At 46.2% G+C, this 13,565-nt stretch overlaps 1 protein-coding gene across 3 annotated transcripts in view; it reads left to right on the forward strand.

Moving 5' to 3' along the window:
* The window catches only part of LOC110430918 (elongation factor 1-alpha), a 65,139-nt gene extending 52,681 nt beyond the window's left edge, over positions 1-12,458 (forward strand). Inside the window, exons 1-3 of one of the 3 annotated variants that reach the window (XM_021449140.1) lie at positions 9,233-9,373; positions 10,018-10,502; positions 11,306-12,458. In XM_021449140.1, the coding sequence (XP_021304815.1) occupies positions 10,041-10,502; positions 11,306-12,187 (1,344 nt within the window). In that variant the 5' untranslated portion in view covers positions 9,233-9,373; positions 10,018-10,040 and the 3' untranslated portion in view covers positions 12,188-12,458. Of the gene's footprint in view, positions 1-9,232; positions 9,374-10,017; positions 10,503-11,305 lie in introns of those variants that run through there. The other 2 variants (XM_021449141.1, XM_021449142.1) reach the window with 2 other exon arrangements.

A 13,565-nucleotide genomic window follows, 5' to 3' on the forward strand; every position in this document is an offset into this window, starting at 1 on the left:
CTATGCCATAGAAGTTAGTTTCCCATTTGCGAATTTCTTTGCAGTAGAGATCCATCTTCTCGTGGGTTGCGTCCCACTCCTTGTTGAGCTGGTTGATGACCAAAGCGGAGTCCCCGTAGACATAGAGGCGCTTAACCCCCAGCTCAACGGCTAGTCGTACGCCATGTAAGCAAGCTTCGTATTCGGCGACATTGTTTGACGCCGGAAAAAGGATCCGAAGGACGTAGCGGAGTTTGTCCTTGTTTGGTGATACGAACAATATCCCAGCGCCTGCACCGTTGATGTTCAAGGACCCATCAAAGAACATTGACCAGTGGTCTGAGACATCGGGAACGGACGGTTCGTTGAGATCCGTCCATTCGGCAATGAAATCGACCAGGGCTTGGGACTTGACAGTGGTGCGACTCTGAAACTCCAGGGAAAATGGACATAGTTCCATTGCCCATTTCACGATTCTGCCATTGGCGTCTTTATTGCGCAGGATGTCACCGAGGGGAAAGCTGGTTGTTACCAGGACTCGATGGCCGTCGAAGTAGTGCTTCAGTTTTCTTGATGTTATCAGGATGGCGTATATAAGCTTCTGTATTTGTGGGTACCTGGCCTTGGATTCGTTTAAAACTTCGCTTATGAAGTAAACGGGCCTCTGGACCTTGAAGACGTGACCTAGTTCATCTCGCTCGACCACTATTGTCGTGGAAACAACTCTGTCGGTTGCAGCAATGTAAAGGAGCAGGTCTTCATTGGGCTGAGGCGCTGTGAGAACAGGCGGTGAAGTGAGGAAGGTCTTAAGCTGAGTGAACGCAGCGTCGGCGTCCTCTGTCCAGGAGAATTTTTCTGACGCTTTCAATAGTTTGAAAAAGGGGAGGCCTTTTTCTCCCAGCCTTGAGATGAAACGACTGAGGGCGGCCATGCATCCGGTTAGCTTCTGAATATCCTTGACGTTCTTCGGTGGTCGCATGTCGAGTACGGCTTTGACTTTTGAAGGGTTTGGTCGTATGCCGTCGCAACTGACGACGTTGCCGAGCAGTAGACCGGAAGGAACGTCGAAGATGCATTTCTTGGGGTTGAGCTTCCACTTGTACCTATTGAGAGCCTTGAAGGTTCGGTCTAAGTTGTCGATTAGGGTGCTCGCATCCCTTGTTTTTACGACCACGTCGTCCACATAGGCCTCGACGAGGTCGTCGCGAATCTCGTCGTGGAGGCATTGCTGGATGGCCCTTTGATAAGTGGCCCCGGCGTTTTTAAGTCCGAAAGACATGGTAGTGTAACAGTATGCGCCGAAAGGTGTGATGAAGGATGTTTTGATCTGATCTTCTTCTTTTAACGAGATCTGGTGATAACCAGAGTAGCAATCTAGAAAGGAGAGGAGTTCGCATCCGGCCGTTGAGTCGACCACCTCGTCGATGCGAGGAAGACCAAAAGGATCTTTAGGACAGTGTTTGTTGAGATCGGTGTAATCAACGCACATTCTCCATTCATTATTCTTTTTGCGTACAAGAACCGGATTGGCGAGCCAATCGGGATGATACACCTCTTTTATGAATCCGGCTGCTAGAAGCCGTGTTATTTCTGTCCTAATAGCCTCCTTTTTGTCACGAGCGAACCGTCGCAGTTTTTGCTTGATTGGTCTTGCGGTCTTCGAGACGTTTAAGGAGTGCTCGATCAGGTTTCGTGGGACGCCGGGCATGTCTGCGGGTTTCCATGCGAAAACGCTCAAGTTGTCCCTTAGAAACCTGACGAGCGCGTCTTCCTATTTTGGATCCAGGTTAGCCCCGATGAGGGCTGTCTTCTCGGGGTTGCCCTCGACCAGCTGCACTTCTTTGTACTCCTTGGATTTCGAATTCTTTCTGGCTGTCTCCTGCTCAGGTAATCGGAGCTGGTCGGGGGGCAGCTGTGCGGCTTGGTTTGCTGTTTCCGCCATGCGGATTGAGAGGTCAATTGCCTCGGTGATCTTGAAACTTTCTTCTTCGCAGGTGTATGCAGTGTAGACGTTGCCTCTGACGGTCAGGACACCTTTCTCCGTGGGCATCTTAAGCACTAGGTATGAGTAGTGCGGGACTGCCATGAACTTTGTCAGAGATGGGCGGCCCAGTATGGCGTGGTAGGTCCCGTCGAAGTCCGCGACTACGAAGTTGATGAACTCCGTCCGGAAGTGATCGGGTGTGCCGAATTGGACAGGCAATGTTATCTGTCCGAGGGGAACCGAACTTTGACCTGGCAGGACCCCCCAGAATTGGGCGTCGTAAGGTTTTAGTTGCGCCGGTGATATCTTGAGGGCGGGCAGGCTGTTGCGGAAGAGGATGTCAATGGAGCTTCCCTCGTCCACGAGCACGCGCTCGAATCTGATGCTATTGATGCAGGGATCAAGAATCAGTGGGAAACGACCCGGCTCTGGGATAGCGGCCCACTGGTCCTTCCTGCTGAATGCGATCTCCCTGTGGGACCAGGCGGGAAATTTCGGATCTGCGATCAGCCCGTCCGTGCTGTCTATGTTGAGGCAGGCTCTCTTCAACAGCTTTCTTTCTCGCTTGGACTCAGTGGAGACCTTGCCCCCGAAAATGGAGTGGACCACGTCGGTGGGGCTGACGTATTGGTGTCGGGGGTCCCTGTCTTGGTCTTCATCCTCATCTTCGTGGTCGTGCCCGTCGCGTTTGTTACTTTTCTTGGCGGTGTCTTCTTGAGCGGCCCGCCGTGTATAAATATTTTTGAGGACGCGGCACTCTTCCATGGTATGGTTAGACTTTGGGTGTAGCTGGCACGGTCCCTTCAACGTTTTGTTGTAGTCGTCTTGGTAGTCCCGTCGTCCATTGGGACGTTTGACCGTGTTTACTTCGTGGTCGTATTCGCGAGGGCGCTTTCCTCTGAAGTCGTCGCGGCTGTCGCGCCGCCGATCCCAACCCTCTCGGTGATCGCGGTTGTCGGAGCGACGGTGATTTCTGTTGTCGTAGCGGCCACGACCGTCATCTCGCCGGGAGGGCTGGTCGGTGCCTCTCGCATCGTCTCGGATTAGTTTTTCTGCGTCATCAGCGTCGGCATAGTTTTTAGCCGTGGCGAGGAGCTCTGCTACCGTTGATGGACGCTTACGCAACAGCTTGTTCCTCAGTGCTTCATGGAAACGTAAGCCCTTGATAAAGGCTGATATGGCCTCGTCATGAGAAATCTTCGGGATTTTGAGACGCATATCCGAGAATCGTCGGATGTAATCGCGCAGAGGTTCATTCTTCCTGTCTCTTATCCTTTCAAGGTCATACTTGTTTCCGGGCTGCTCGCACGTGGCGATGAAGTTGTCAATGAAAGCCTGTCGTAGCTCTTCCCAAGAGTCGAAGGAGTCCTCGGGCAAGCCGAGAAGCCACTGATGACCAGCCTGGTCGAGGACTACGGGGAAGTAGTTAGCCATGACGTGCTCATCTCCTGCCGCTGATCGGAAGGCGATTTCGTAGAGGGTGATCCAGTTCTCTGGATTTTCCTTGCCGTCGTATTTTTTAAGTTTTTCGAGCTTGAAATTTCTGGGCCACACGACCTGGCGGAGGTGTGAGGAGAACTGCCTTAGGCCCGGAGGACCGTGGGTCGCATCGTACTCGATGCGGCGCAGGTTTTCGTGGACTGCTCTCTCTGCGGCGCGCCTGTTGATGCGGTCCCGGGCATCTTTGGGAGGGATGTTGTGGCGGAGATCCCTGTGTTGATCTTCTTCTTCCTGGCCGCGTACGCGGTTCTGCTGGCGGCGGCCATCGGCGTCTCGACCACCATCGTCGCGCCGTGAGTCCCCTCGACGGTTGTCGGGGGAGCGGCTGCGGCGACGCCCGCTGGGCGAGGCCCGGCTACGATGAGTCTGGTCGGAGGCGGCTTCCGTATAAGAGACGTCCTGGGCTCTCTTGAGCAGAGTTGCTGTCTGTCCCATCGCGGCGATCAGGTGTGCTCGGATACTGGTCCGGACTCCCTGGCATTCGGGTGTATCAGGAAGCCGATCCAGGTTGGCCATGGCGACAGCCACGTTGGCGCTTGGCGTTTTGTAGACCGGCTGGTCCCCGACCATGTCAAAGGCATCGTTGAGGTTACCCGGTGGCGTCTGTTGTTGCTCGTCCGCACGCCGTCGGGCGCGATCGGCGTTACGCTGTTCGCGGAGTTGCCTCTGGTCGTCTGTTTCTCCGTCAACAACCGGTTCGTCGGCGCTGATATTGAATACAATATCCCCTCGCCGGGGGGGGAATATCGGGAACCGGTCGAAACCCGGAGGGTGTGAAGGGAAATCCAGGTCGTAGTCCTCGTCTTCGGTGTTCACAACCTCGGTGGGGACGGAGCCGGTGCTTGAGTTGGTGCTGGACACCTGGCCGTCCCGTAGCTCTCGGATGGTCACCATGTTGACGTGGTGACGATTGTTCCTTGTCGGCGACCAGCCCGCTTTGCTGAAAACGGATTGGACATGCTGTGAGTAAACAGAGGCCGAGTTGTTCAGGCCGCAAGGATAGTCTTCCTTTTTGAGCTCGACGGATCGTCCTGCGGGGGTTGAGGTTATCGTCAGGGACGTTCCCAGCCGTTCGTGTGTAGCGACACGAGTTGGCCGGCGGAATTTCGAAAAATCCGCTCGAGCGGCTTGGTCGGGCTGGCGTAGAACTCCATCTATTAGTTGGGAGACTTCGAGTAGCTTGGAGTCAGCGCGATCGAGCGCTTGGAGGAGGTCCGAGCAGTCGATCTCCTTTCCCTTGTAGAGCGGGAACGGTGGTCGGGAGCTTGGTGCCGTCATGCGTGTGGTCGGAGACGGCGTGATCTCAGATTGGATCTGGATCTCTTTCGGAACCGTGGTCGCGAAACCGCCGCTGCACGTCGTCCACGTGATCTGGCCGACGGTGAACGTGAGGCCTTCGGGCACGGTCGCCGAAGCTGGGATCGTGACCATCTTGTTCGCCGGAAAAGTTGTACGCACACCCCCTACCTGGCGCGCCACTGTCGACGAAAGCTGGTCGGCAGTCTACCTTGGGGTATACCCACGGTAGTAGTTTATCGGTAGACGGTGCGCAAACTACGAACTCGATGGTGACGCAAGACACGGACAAGCTTTTTATCCAGGTTCGGCCGCCGAGTTGGCGTAATACCTACGTCCTGCGTCTGGTTGTATTGGATTGTGTTGAGAGATAATCTGTCCTAGGGGGGTCCCTTGCCCCTCCTTATATAGTCTGGAGGGCAGGGTTACAGATCTAGAAACTAATCCTAGCCGGTTACAATTGCCATAGATAATTCGATATCAATTCCTATTCTAACCGACTAGAATCCTGCTTGATCTCCACGTCTTGTTTCCTTGCGCGAAACTCGGGCTGTCGGATCAAGCCTTGAACTCGTCTCGTAGTGGGCCAAGCTTCCTGGCTGAAGTCTAGCCGTAAGGGTATAGGGGTTTATACCCCCACAGATGCCCATTTGATGTCATGGGAGTTTTGATTGGCTTGCAATCTTGCATCTTGAATCTCTTGAGAAGATCTTAAGTGTACTTTTCTTGAGAGATGAAAACCCCTTCCTTCATTTGCTTGACTTGAAACCCGAGGAAGAAGGATAGCTCGCCAATCATGGTCATCTAGAACTCCTTGGACATCAAATCACCGAACTCCTTGCAAAATTCTTCATTTGTTGAGCCAAATATGATGTCATCAACATACACTTGGCCAATGAAGATTTCTCCATTGATCTTCTTAATGAATAGTGTTATGTCGACCTTCCCGATCTTTAAGCCCTTTTGAGGAAGTCACTTAGCCTCTCATACCATGCTCTAGGAGCTTGCTTGAGACCATAGAGCACCTTGGACAACCGGTACACATGCTTGGGTACCTAGGATCTTCAAAACTAGGGGGTTGCTCAACATAGACAAGCTTATTAATACAACCATTTAGAAATGCACTTTTCACATCTATTTGAAATAGTTTGATGTTATGGTTAGAAGCATATGCAAGAAAGATACGTATAGCTTCAAATCTTGCAACCGGTGCAAAGGTTTTACCAAAGTCAAAACCTTCCACTTGTGAAAAGCCTTTCACCACAAGTCTTGCCTTGTTGCGCACCACCTTGCCTTGATCATTTTTCGTGTTCCAGAAGACCCACTTTGCTCCTATTACTCTTGCATCTTTAGGTCGCTCTTTGAGGGTCCATACTTGATTACGAGAGAAGTTGTTCAACTCCTCTTGCATGGTGATGATCCAATCCGCATCGCGAAGAGTTTCCTCTATAGTTTTGGGTTCCTCTTCAAGAGACACAAAAGTGTGATGTTCAATAAATAAAGCATGTTTAGAACGTGTAGTAACACCACATGATGGACTCCCGATGATGAGATCTTGAGAGTGATCTCGAAGAAGGTGTGATGATCTTCTTTGCACCACTTGAGGAGCCGGTTAGGGAGCATCAACATCTTGTGCTTGTGCCACCGCTTGTTCATGAGTGACTTGTGAGTCTTCATGAGCGTCTCTCACATCCTTGTCATCATCTTATGGCACATGTGAGGAGGATGGCTCATCGATGACTTGCACCTTGCCATCCTCCTCCTTAGGCTTGATGTCTTCCATCAGAATATTCTTCAAGACTTCCCTCAATGGTTCACCATCTACATCACCAAGATTATCACTTGCTCCTTGGGAGCCATTAGATTCATCAAATTCAACATCAAAAGTTTCTTCAACCATGTTTCTGGCATGGTTAAAGACTCTATAAGCCTTGGACTTTGATGAATAGCCAACCAAGTAACCAATGTCTCATCTTCTTTGAAACTTCCCCAAGTGTTGGTGCTTCTTGTAGATATAGCACTTGCACCCAAACACTCTAAAGAATGAGACATCAGGCTTCTTCCCATTGAGCAATTCATATGGTGTCTTCTCTAGGAACTTGTGAAGAAAGAGTCGGTTTGAAGCATAGCATGCGGTGTTGATTGCCTCGGCTAACATCTTCTCCGGAGTGTTGTACTCATCAAGCATAGCTCTTGCCAAGGTTATCAAGGTCCAGTTCTTTCTTTCTACAACCCCATTTTGTTATGGTGTGTATGTCGAGGAGAACTATATGATTCCAACTTCATCACAATAGTCTTCAATATTGGTATTGTCAAATTATTTGCCATTGTCACTCCTAATCTTCTTGATCTTGACATCGAATTGATTTTGTGCCTTATTTGTAAACTTCTTGAATATTGATGCAACTTCAACCTTGTCTTACAAGAAGAATGTCCATGTGTACTGAGAATAGTCATCCACTATTACCAAGCAATATTTATTCTCACTAAGACTAGCATATGTAGTAGGTCTAAACAAATCCATGTGCAATAGCTCAAGAAATCTTAAGGTAGAGAGATAGATCTTGGTTGGATGAGTGTTTGCCACTTGCTTGCTGGCTTGACATGCACTACACAACTTGTCCTTCTCAAACTTGACATCTTTCAAGCCTCTTGTCAACTCCTTCTTCAACAACTTTTTGAGTGTGCCCATTCCAACACGAGCTAGCCTCCTATGCCATAGCCAACCAAGTGAAGTCTTGATGAATAGACATGTCTTGATGTTTGCATCTTTGGAGGAGAAATCAACAATGTACAAATTGTTGTAGCGGAAGCCTTTGAATACCATCTCATTGTCATTCACCTTGGTCACTATCGCTTCTTTCTCAATGAATAGGCATTGGAAACCAAGATCACAAAATTGTCCAACCGAAAGCAAGTTAAAACTTAGAGATGAAACATAGAGCACATTGGTGACAGAGTTGTCATTGGATATAGCCATCTTTCCCAAATCCTTGACATTGCCTTTTGAATTGTCACCAAATGTGATATTCTCTTGATTGTTCACATCTTCATTGAGTGAGGTGAACATTTGGGGATCTCCGGTCATATGTTGGGTGCAACCACTATCAATTACCTAATGTGATCCACCGGTCTTGTAGTTCACCTTCTGATCACCCTTAGCCATCAGGCATAGGTGTGTAGAGGATGAGGATGAAGGCGATGGTGGTGGACATGAAGCATCAATTGCAATTGTGGCCACCTTCTCATCATCACTAGCATCATTGGAGGAGTCACCACATGAGCTCTCAATATTAGTGAGCCAATCACTAACAATGTATGCCTTGCCATTCTTCTTCTTGTGGTACTCCTTCTTTCCACCCTTCTTCTTGAAAGGCTTCTTTTCATTCTTCTCATTGTCACTTGAGTCATCTTTGTCCTTGTTTTTTTCTTGTATTTATCCTTCTTAGGCTTAGGACATTGATGGGCAAGATGACCAAGTTCACCACAATTGTAGCAATCCATCTCGGAGATGGGCTTTCTCTTGCTACTTGTGAAGAACTTCTTTTGGAGTCGAAGTTGACACCATTCTTGTTGAGCTTCTTAAGCATCTTGGTGGTTCTCCTCACCATGAGAGCAATGGTGGCATCATCATCGCTTGAGGTTGAGGATTCTTCATTTTTTTGAGCGACCGTTGGGAATTTAACTTCGCCATGAAAAATAGCCCCAACTTTAGAGTTAAAACTTTGGACTCAGAATTATAATTTTTGTAACAAAGTTTACCTGCAAAGAGAAAAATAGGGCGAAGATGTAACTTTGACTTCGTCGGGAAAAATCAACTTTGCTGCAGAAAACTTTGTCTTCACCAAAGAAGGAAAGATTAAAGCAAGGCTAAGCGAAGACAAGAATTTGGCTTCGCTTGACAATTGAAGATAGAAAGAAGATGGAGCAAAAATCGACTAAGTCCAAAATACAAAGCCCGCCAGAAGATTGGTTGACAAAATTGAAGAATGAAGACTTAGATATAGAAAAAGACCACTTCGCCCTTGTAGTTGAGAAGGGTTGTAATTGTTTGAGTGAGGGGTAAAATGGTCATTTTGTGTAAAATATGAAGGTCAGGGCCCTATAAATACCCCACTGACATGTACAGTAGACCCGGAGAATGAATACAATTTTTATTTGTGTTTAACTTTTGATGTTTGTGTAATGTTTGCTTGGCATAAAAGTTACACCAACAGCGACCAAAATACTTTTTTGAATTTAACCTTCATGTTTCGGAGTACGTACGTGGTTGGTCACGAGGCAGGGGGCGGGTCTTCTTGTGGCGTGGTTGGCCACACGGAGTTTTATTTTTATTTTTATTTTATTTTGAGAAAATGTGTAGCTCACGGAGTACTATTTGTAGGTCGGACGCACTTTTTTGTTCAATTGTGGCCCATGAAGTGATTTTTGGGCCGAATAGCCCATTCAACCGTGCCCTAACCCTAGGCCGCTTATAAAAACCTAGCTCCATCCGATTCCCAAACCCTAAGACGCAGTCGGCCGCCGCACACCGGGAGAAGCCGACGCTCCGCCACCGTATCCGCAGATCAGCGGCGAGCCGTAACCACGCCACACTGCTTGCCGCCCGACGAGGTATTCTGCCGCTCGCGCGCGCTTCTCTTCCTTCTCTTTTCGTTGTGCTTTGAGCTTGTTCGTTTGATGCGCTCCGAGCTTGTTCGTTTGATGCCCAGATCTACTAGTTTGTCGTCTATGTGTGATGAGCTGAGCCGATTCATGCACTGGATTTCTAATCAAGTGTTGTTTCCGTCTCCGCTACCTTTATTTAGTGTCTATGTATGAACATGGGTGCAGTTTGCAATTGATTTGTCGAGCCATAAATTATAACCGTTTCGTTGTTCTAGATTAGATCCCGATTCTGATCTTTGATATTACGTGGCTGAGGCACTTCAACTCTGTTTTATGTGTATGAACTGAGCCGATTCATGCGCTGAGTAATAATCAAAGTTTTGCTTCCGCCTCCTCATCTGCCTTTAGTATGTACTCCGTATATAAACTTGATTGCAGTTTGCAACTGATTCTCAGCCATAGATTATCACTGTTGCGTTGTTCATTAGATCCAGTTTCTGTGGTATTATGTGGGTGGGGTAGTTCCTCTTTGGATTTTTCCTATCCTTGAAATTGTTTGATTACTGGTTTATTCCCATGTTTGTTTATTTCTAACTATTTTTAGATGATGATTTCTAACTGTTTTTATCTGCTAATTTTGATGTAAGCAGCAGGGTAACAGTTCCCTTCAGCCATGGGTAAGGAGAAGACTCACATCAACATTGTGGTCATTGGCCATGTCGACTCTGGCAAGTCGACCACCACTGGCCACCTGATCTACAAGCTTGGCGGTATTGACAAGCGTGTGATCGAGAGGTTCGAGAAGGAGGCTGCGGAAATGAACAAGCGTTCATTCAAGTACGCCTGGGTGCTCGACAAGCTTAAGGCTGAGCGTGAGAGAGGTATCACAATTGATATTGCGCTGTGGAAGTTCGAGACCACCAAGTACTACTGCACTGTCATTGATGCCCCTGGACACCGTGACTTCATCAAGAATATGATCACTGGTACTTCCCAGGCTGACTGTGCTGTTCTTATCATTGACTCCACCACTGGTGGTTTTGAGGCTGGTATCTCCAAGGATGGCCAGACCCGTGAGCATGCTCTCCTTGCTTTCACACTTGGAGTCAAGCAGATGATTTGCTGCTGCAACAAGGTATAATTCCAGGAATTTCTATCTAGTCTGGTTTATGATCTGAGATGCCTGTAAATATGTGCTTCAATAGTCTAGGCTGCACTCAATTATACTGCATTCAAGTTGAATACTGCATTTGTGTTCTGATATTATAGTTAATGTTAGTTGTATAATAAGTTTACATTGAATAAGCCATCTGCTTGCTACATGTTTATGTACGATTGCATTTTTTTTCTAATGTTGGTTGCATAACAATTTTGATAAAATGAAACATTGATTGTTGCATCGAATAAGTCATCTGCTTCTTACATATTTTTATTATTTTTTCTGGATTTTTAGTTACTTAGTTTGCTACTTTACTTTGTCAATTATTAATGCAACACTGATTGCTTTGATTGAATAAGCCATCTGCTTTATAGATGTTTATGTATGATGGCAATTTATCTTCGTTACTTTGCATAATTTAATATGATTTTCCAGGATAACTTCTTCAATAGGTGATGTAATTTTTCAATTCCACCTTAATTTAGAAATTTTCTGTAGTTGTTGGAATGCTTGCAATGCTTATGTAATTAAATGATATGGGTTTGCATAACTGCCATCATATGATTGCAGTCGTTATTTTACTTTTGTCAATTAGTAGGATTTGTTGGCATGCACCTGTTGAGGTCAGTATTTTTTATATACGTCAGGTGCCCCCCCAACAAATATCCTTCCTTGAGCAAGTGTAGTTGACCAGTAAATGTTTTTGTATTTTTACTGTTTGCTTGCTGTTTAGGTAATCAATCAGCTGATGATATTGTTTGGGTTTTGCTGTGTTACAGATGGACGCCACCACACCCAAGTACTCGAAGGCCCGTTATGATGAGATTGTGAAGGAAGTCTCTTCCTACCTGAAGAAGGTTGGATACAACCCAGACAAAATCCACTTTGTTCCCATCTCTGGTTTTGAAGGTGACAACATGATTGAGAGGTCCACCAACCTTGACTGGTACAAGGGCCCAACCCTGCTTGAGGCTCTGGACTTGATCAATGAGCCAAAGAGGCCTTCAGACAAGCCACTGCGTCTCCCCCTTCAGGACGTGTACAAGATTGGTGGTATTGGAACTGTTCCTGTCGGGCGTGTTGAGACTGGTATCATCAAACCTGGTATGGTTGTTACCTTTGGTCCTAGTGGCCTTACAACTGAGGTTAAGTCTGTCGAGATGCACCACGAGGCTCTCCAGGAGGCCCTTCCTGGTGACAATGTTGGCTTCAATGTTAAGAATGTTGCTGTGAAGGATCTGAAGCGTGGGTATGTGGCCTCCAACTCCAAGGATGACCCTGCCAAGGAGGCTGCTAGCTTCACCTCCCAGGTCATCATCATGAACCACCCTGGGCAGATTGGCAATGGCTACGCCCCAGTGCTGGACTGCCACACCTCACACATTGCTGTCAAGTTTGCTGAGCTTGTTACCAAGATTGATAGGCGATCTGGCAAGGAGCTTGAGAAGGAGCCCAAATTCCTCAAGAACGGTGATGCTGGTATGGTGAAGATGGTTCCCACTAAGCCCATGGTGGTGGAGACCTTCTCTGAGTATCCTCCTCTTGGTCGCTTTGCTGTCCGGGACATGAGGCAAACGGTGGCTGTTGGAGTCATCAAGAGCGTGGAGAAGAAGGACCCAACTGGAGCCAAGGTGACCAAGGCTGCCGCCAAGAAGAAATGAGGTGTCTGGCTGATCCTGTGTTTTCTTGAGGGATACCTAGTTGGAACTTTAAATATTGTCATTCCTGTTATTGCGCGAGCAACTAAACTGTGCTGGCAATGTTTGTCTGGTCGATTTAGTACTGTTATTTTTGTTAAAACCAGGGTGCTTGACACCAATTTTCTGTTATTTTTGGATCGAACATCGGGTGTTAGCCAATGGTTTTGAGTTTTGTTACTCTCGTTATGTTTGCCTGTTTACATAGCTGTTTCTAAATAGGTGATGATTCGCTCGTCTGTGCCTACTTTTGTAGTGTTTGCCTGTTAACCTATCTAGAAATATTGTTTTGTCTACGCTTTTAATTGTGAAAAGCAATTTTTGCTGATTTTTTTTGCCTAAGATCTTTTTAATTTTCCTATGGCTCAAAGCTTTTCGAAAATGCCTTGTAGTCGTTGAGAATTGTTTGACCACTTTTTCGAAGTAGTCATAGTTATTTTACAAGATTGCAATTGTAAAACATGGGACTGAAAAACATAGGAGGACAGTATATTGTGGGTCTTAGATGGGCACATGGGAAATTGACATGAACTTGGCAGTCCTTTTGCATGGATCCTACGCGCGAGCCAGGTCGAATAGATGTTTCATGCCCGGAAAATTCTTACTGAATTTCTTGAGGTGCTTTCCTATAAATCAAGGGCGTCTACAGACTAAAGTATAAAATCCCTAGGATTATTGAATACTGTATTTTTGTATTTTTTGTTATAAAAATTCTCTATTCTAATTTCTAAAGGATGCCTAAATATTCTCCGTTGTCTTTCAAGAAAATAAGTCCTTAATCTTTAACTAGCAGACATGCTCATACGTCTTAGCAGGAGAAAAAGAGTTACGGCAATTTAATTTATAAAGATGCTAAACTTAATTTATAAAGGTGCTACTTTTGATGTGCTGAACGGTTATTACAGTAATCTGAAATAAATGGTCTTGTTAATGCTTTACATACTCCCTCCGTTTATAATAGTACCATACTCCCTCCGTTTATGAAACAGGCTCGTTAATGCAAGCACGGATGGTAATATTGCGTACTCGGTCTATGGAAACATGCAATTCTAATAGTACCATGTTTTAGTATATCATGTTTGATCAATTATAGATTAAAAAACTATAAAGATTTAGATATTAAATAAATATTATTAGATCAAATATGAAATATATTTTTAATCAAATGTTGACTTTTTTATCTAGCACGTAACCCATTTCTTATCTTTTTATAAAATTTAAAATTTATACTTTTTTATAACTATGATATCTATAATATAAGTTAATATCAGCAATAGTACGATTCGATATTAAATTAAAATATAATATTGATAAAATTTCTTTCTTTCATTGTAAACACAAA

Source organism: Sorghum bicolor, chromosome 10 (genome assembly GCF_000003195.3).
Source record: "Sorghum bicolor cultivar BTx623 chromosome 10, Sorghum_bicolor_NCBIv3, whole genome shotgun sequence".
Classification (NCBI taxonomy): Eukaryota; Viridiplantae; Streptophyta; class Magnoliopsida; order Poales; family Poaceae; genus Sorghum; species Sorghum bicolor.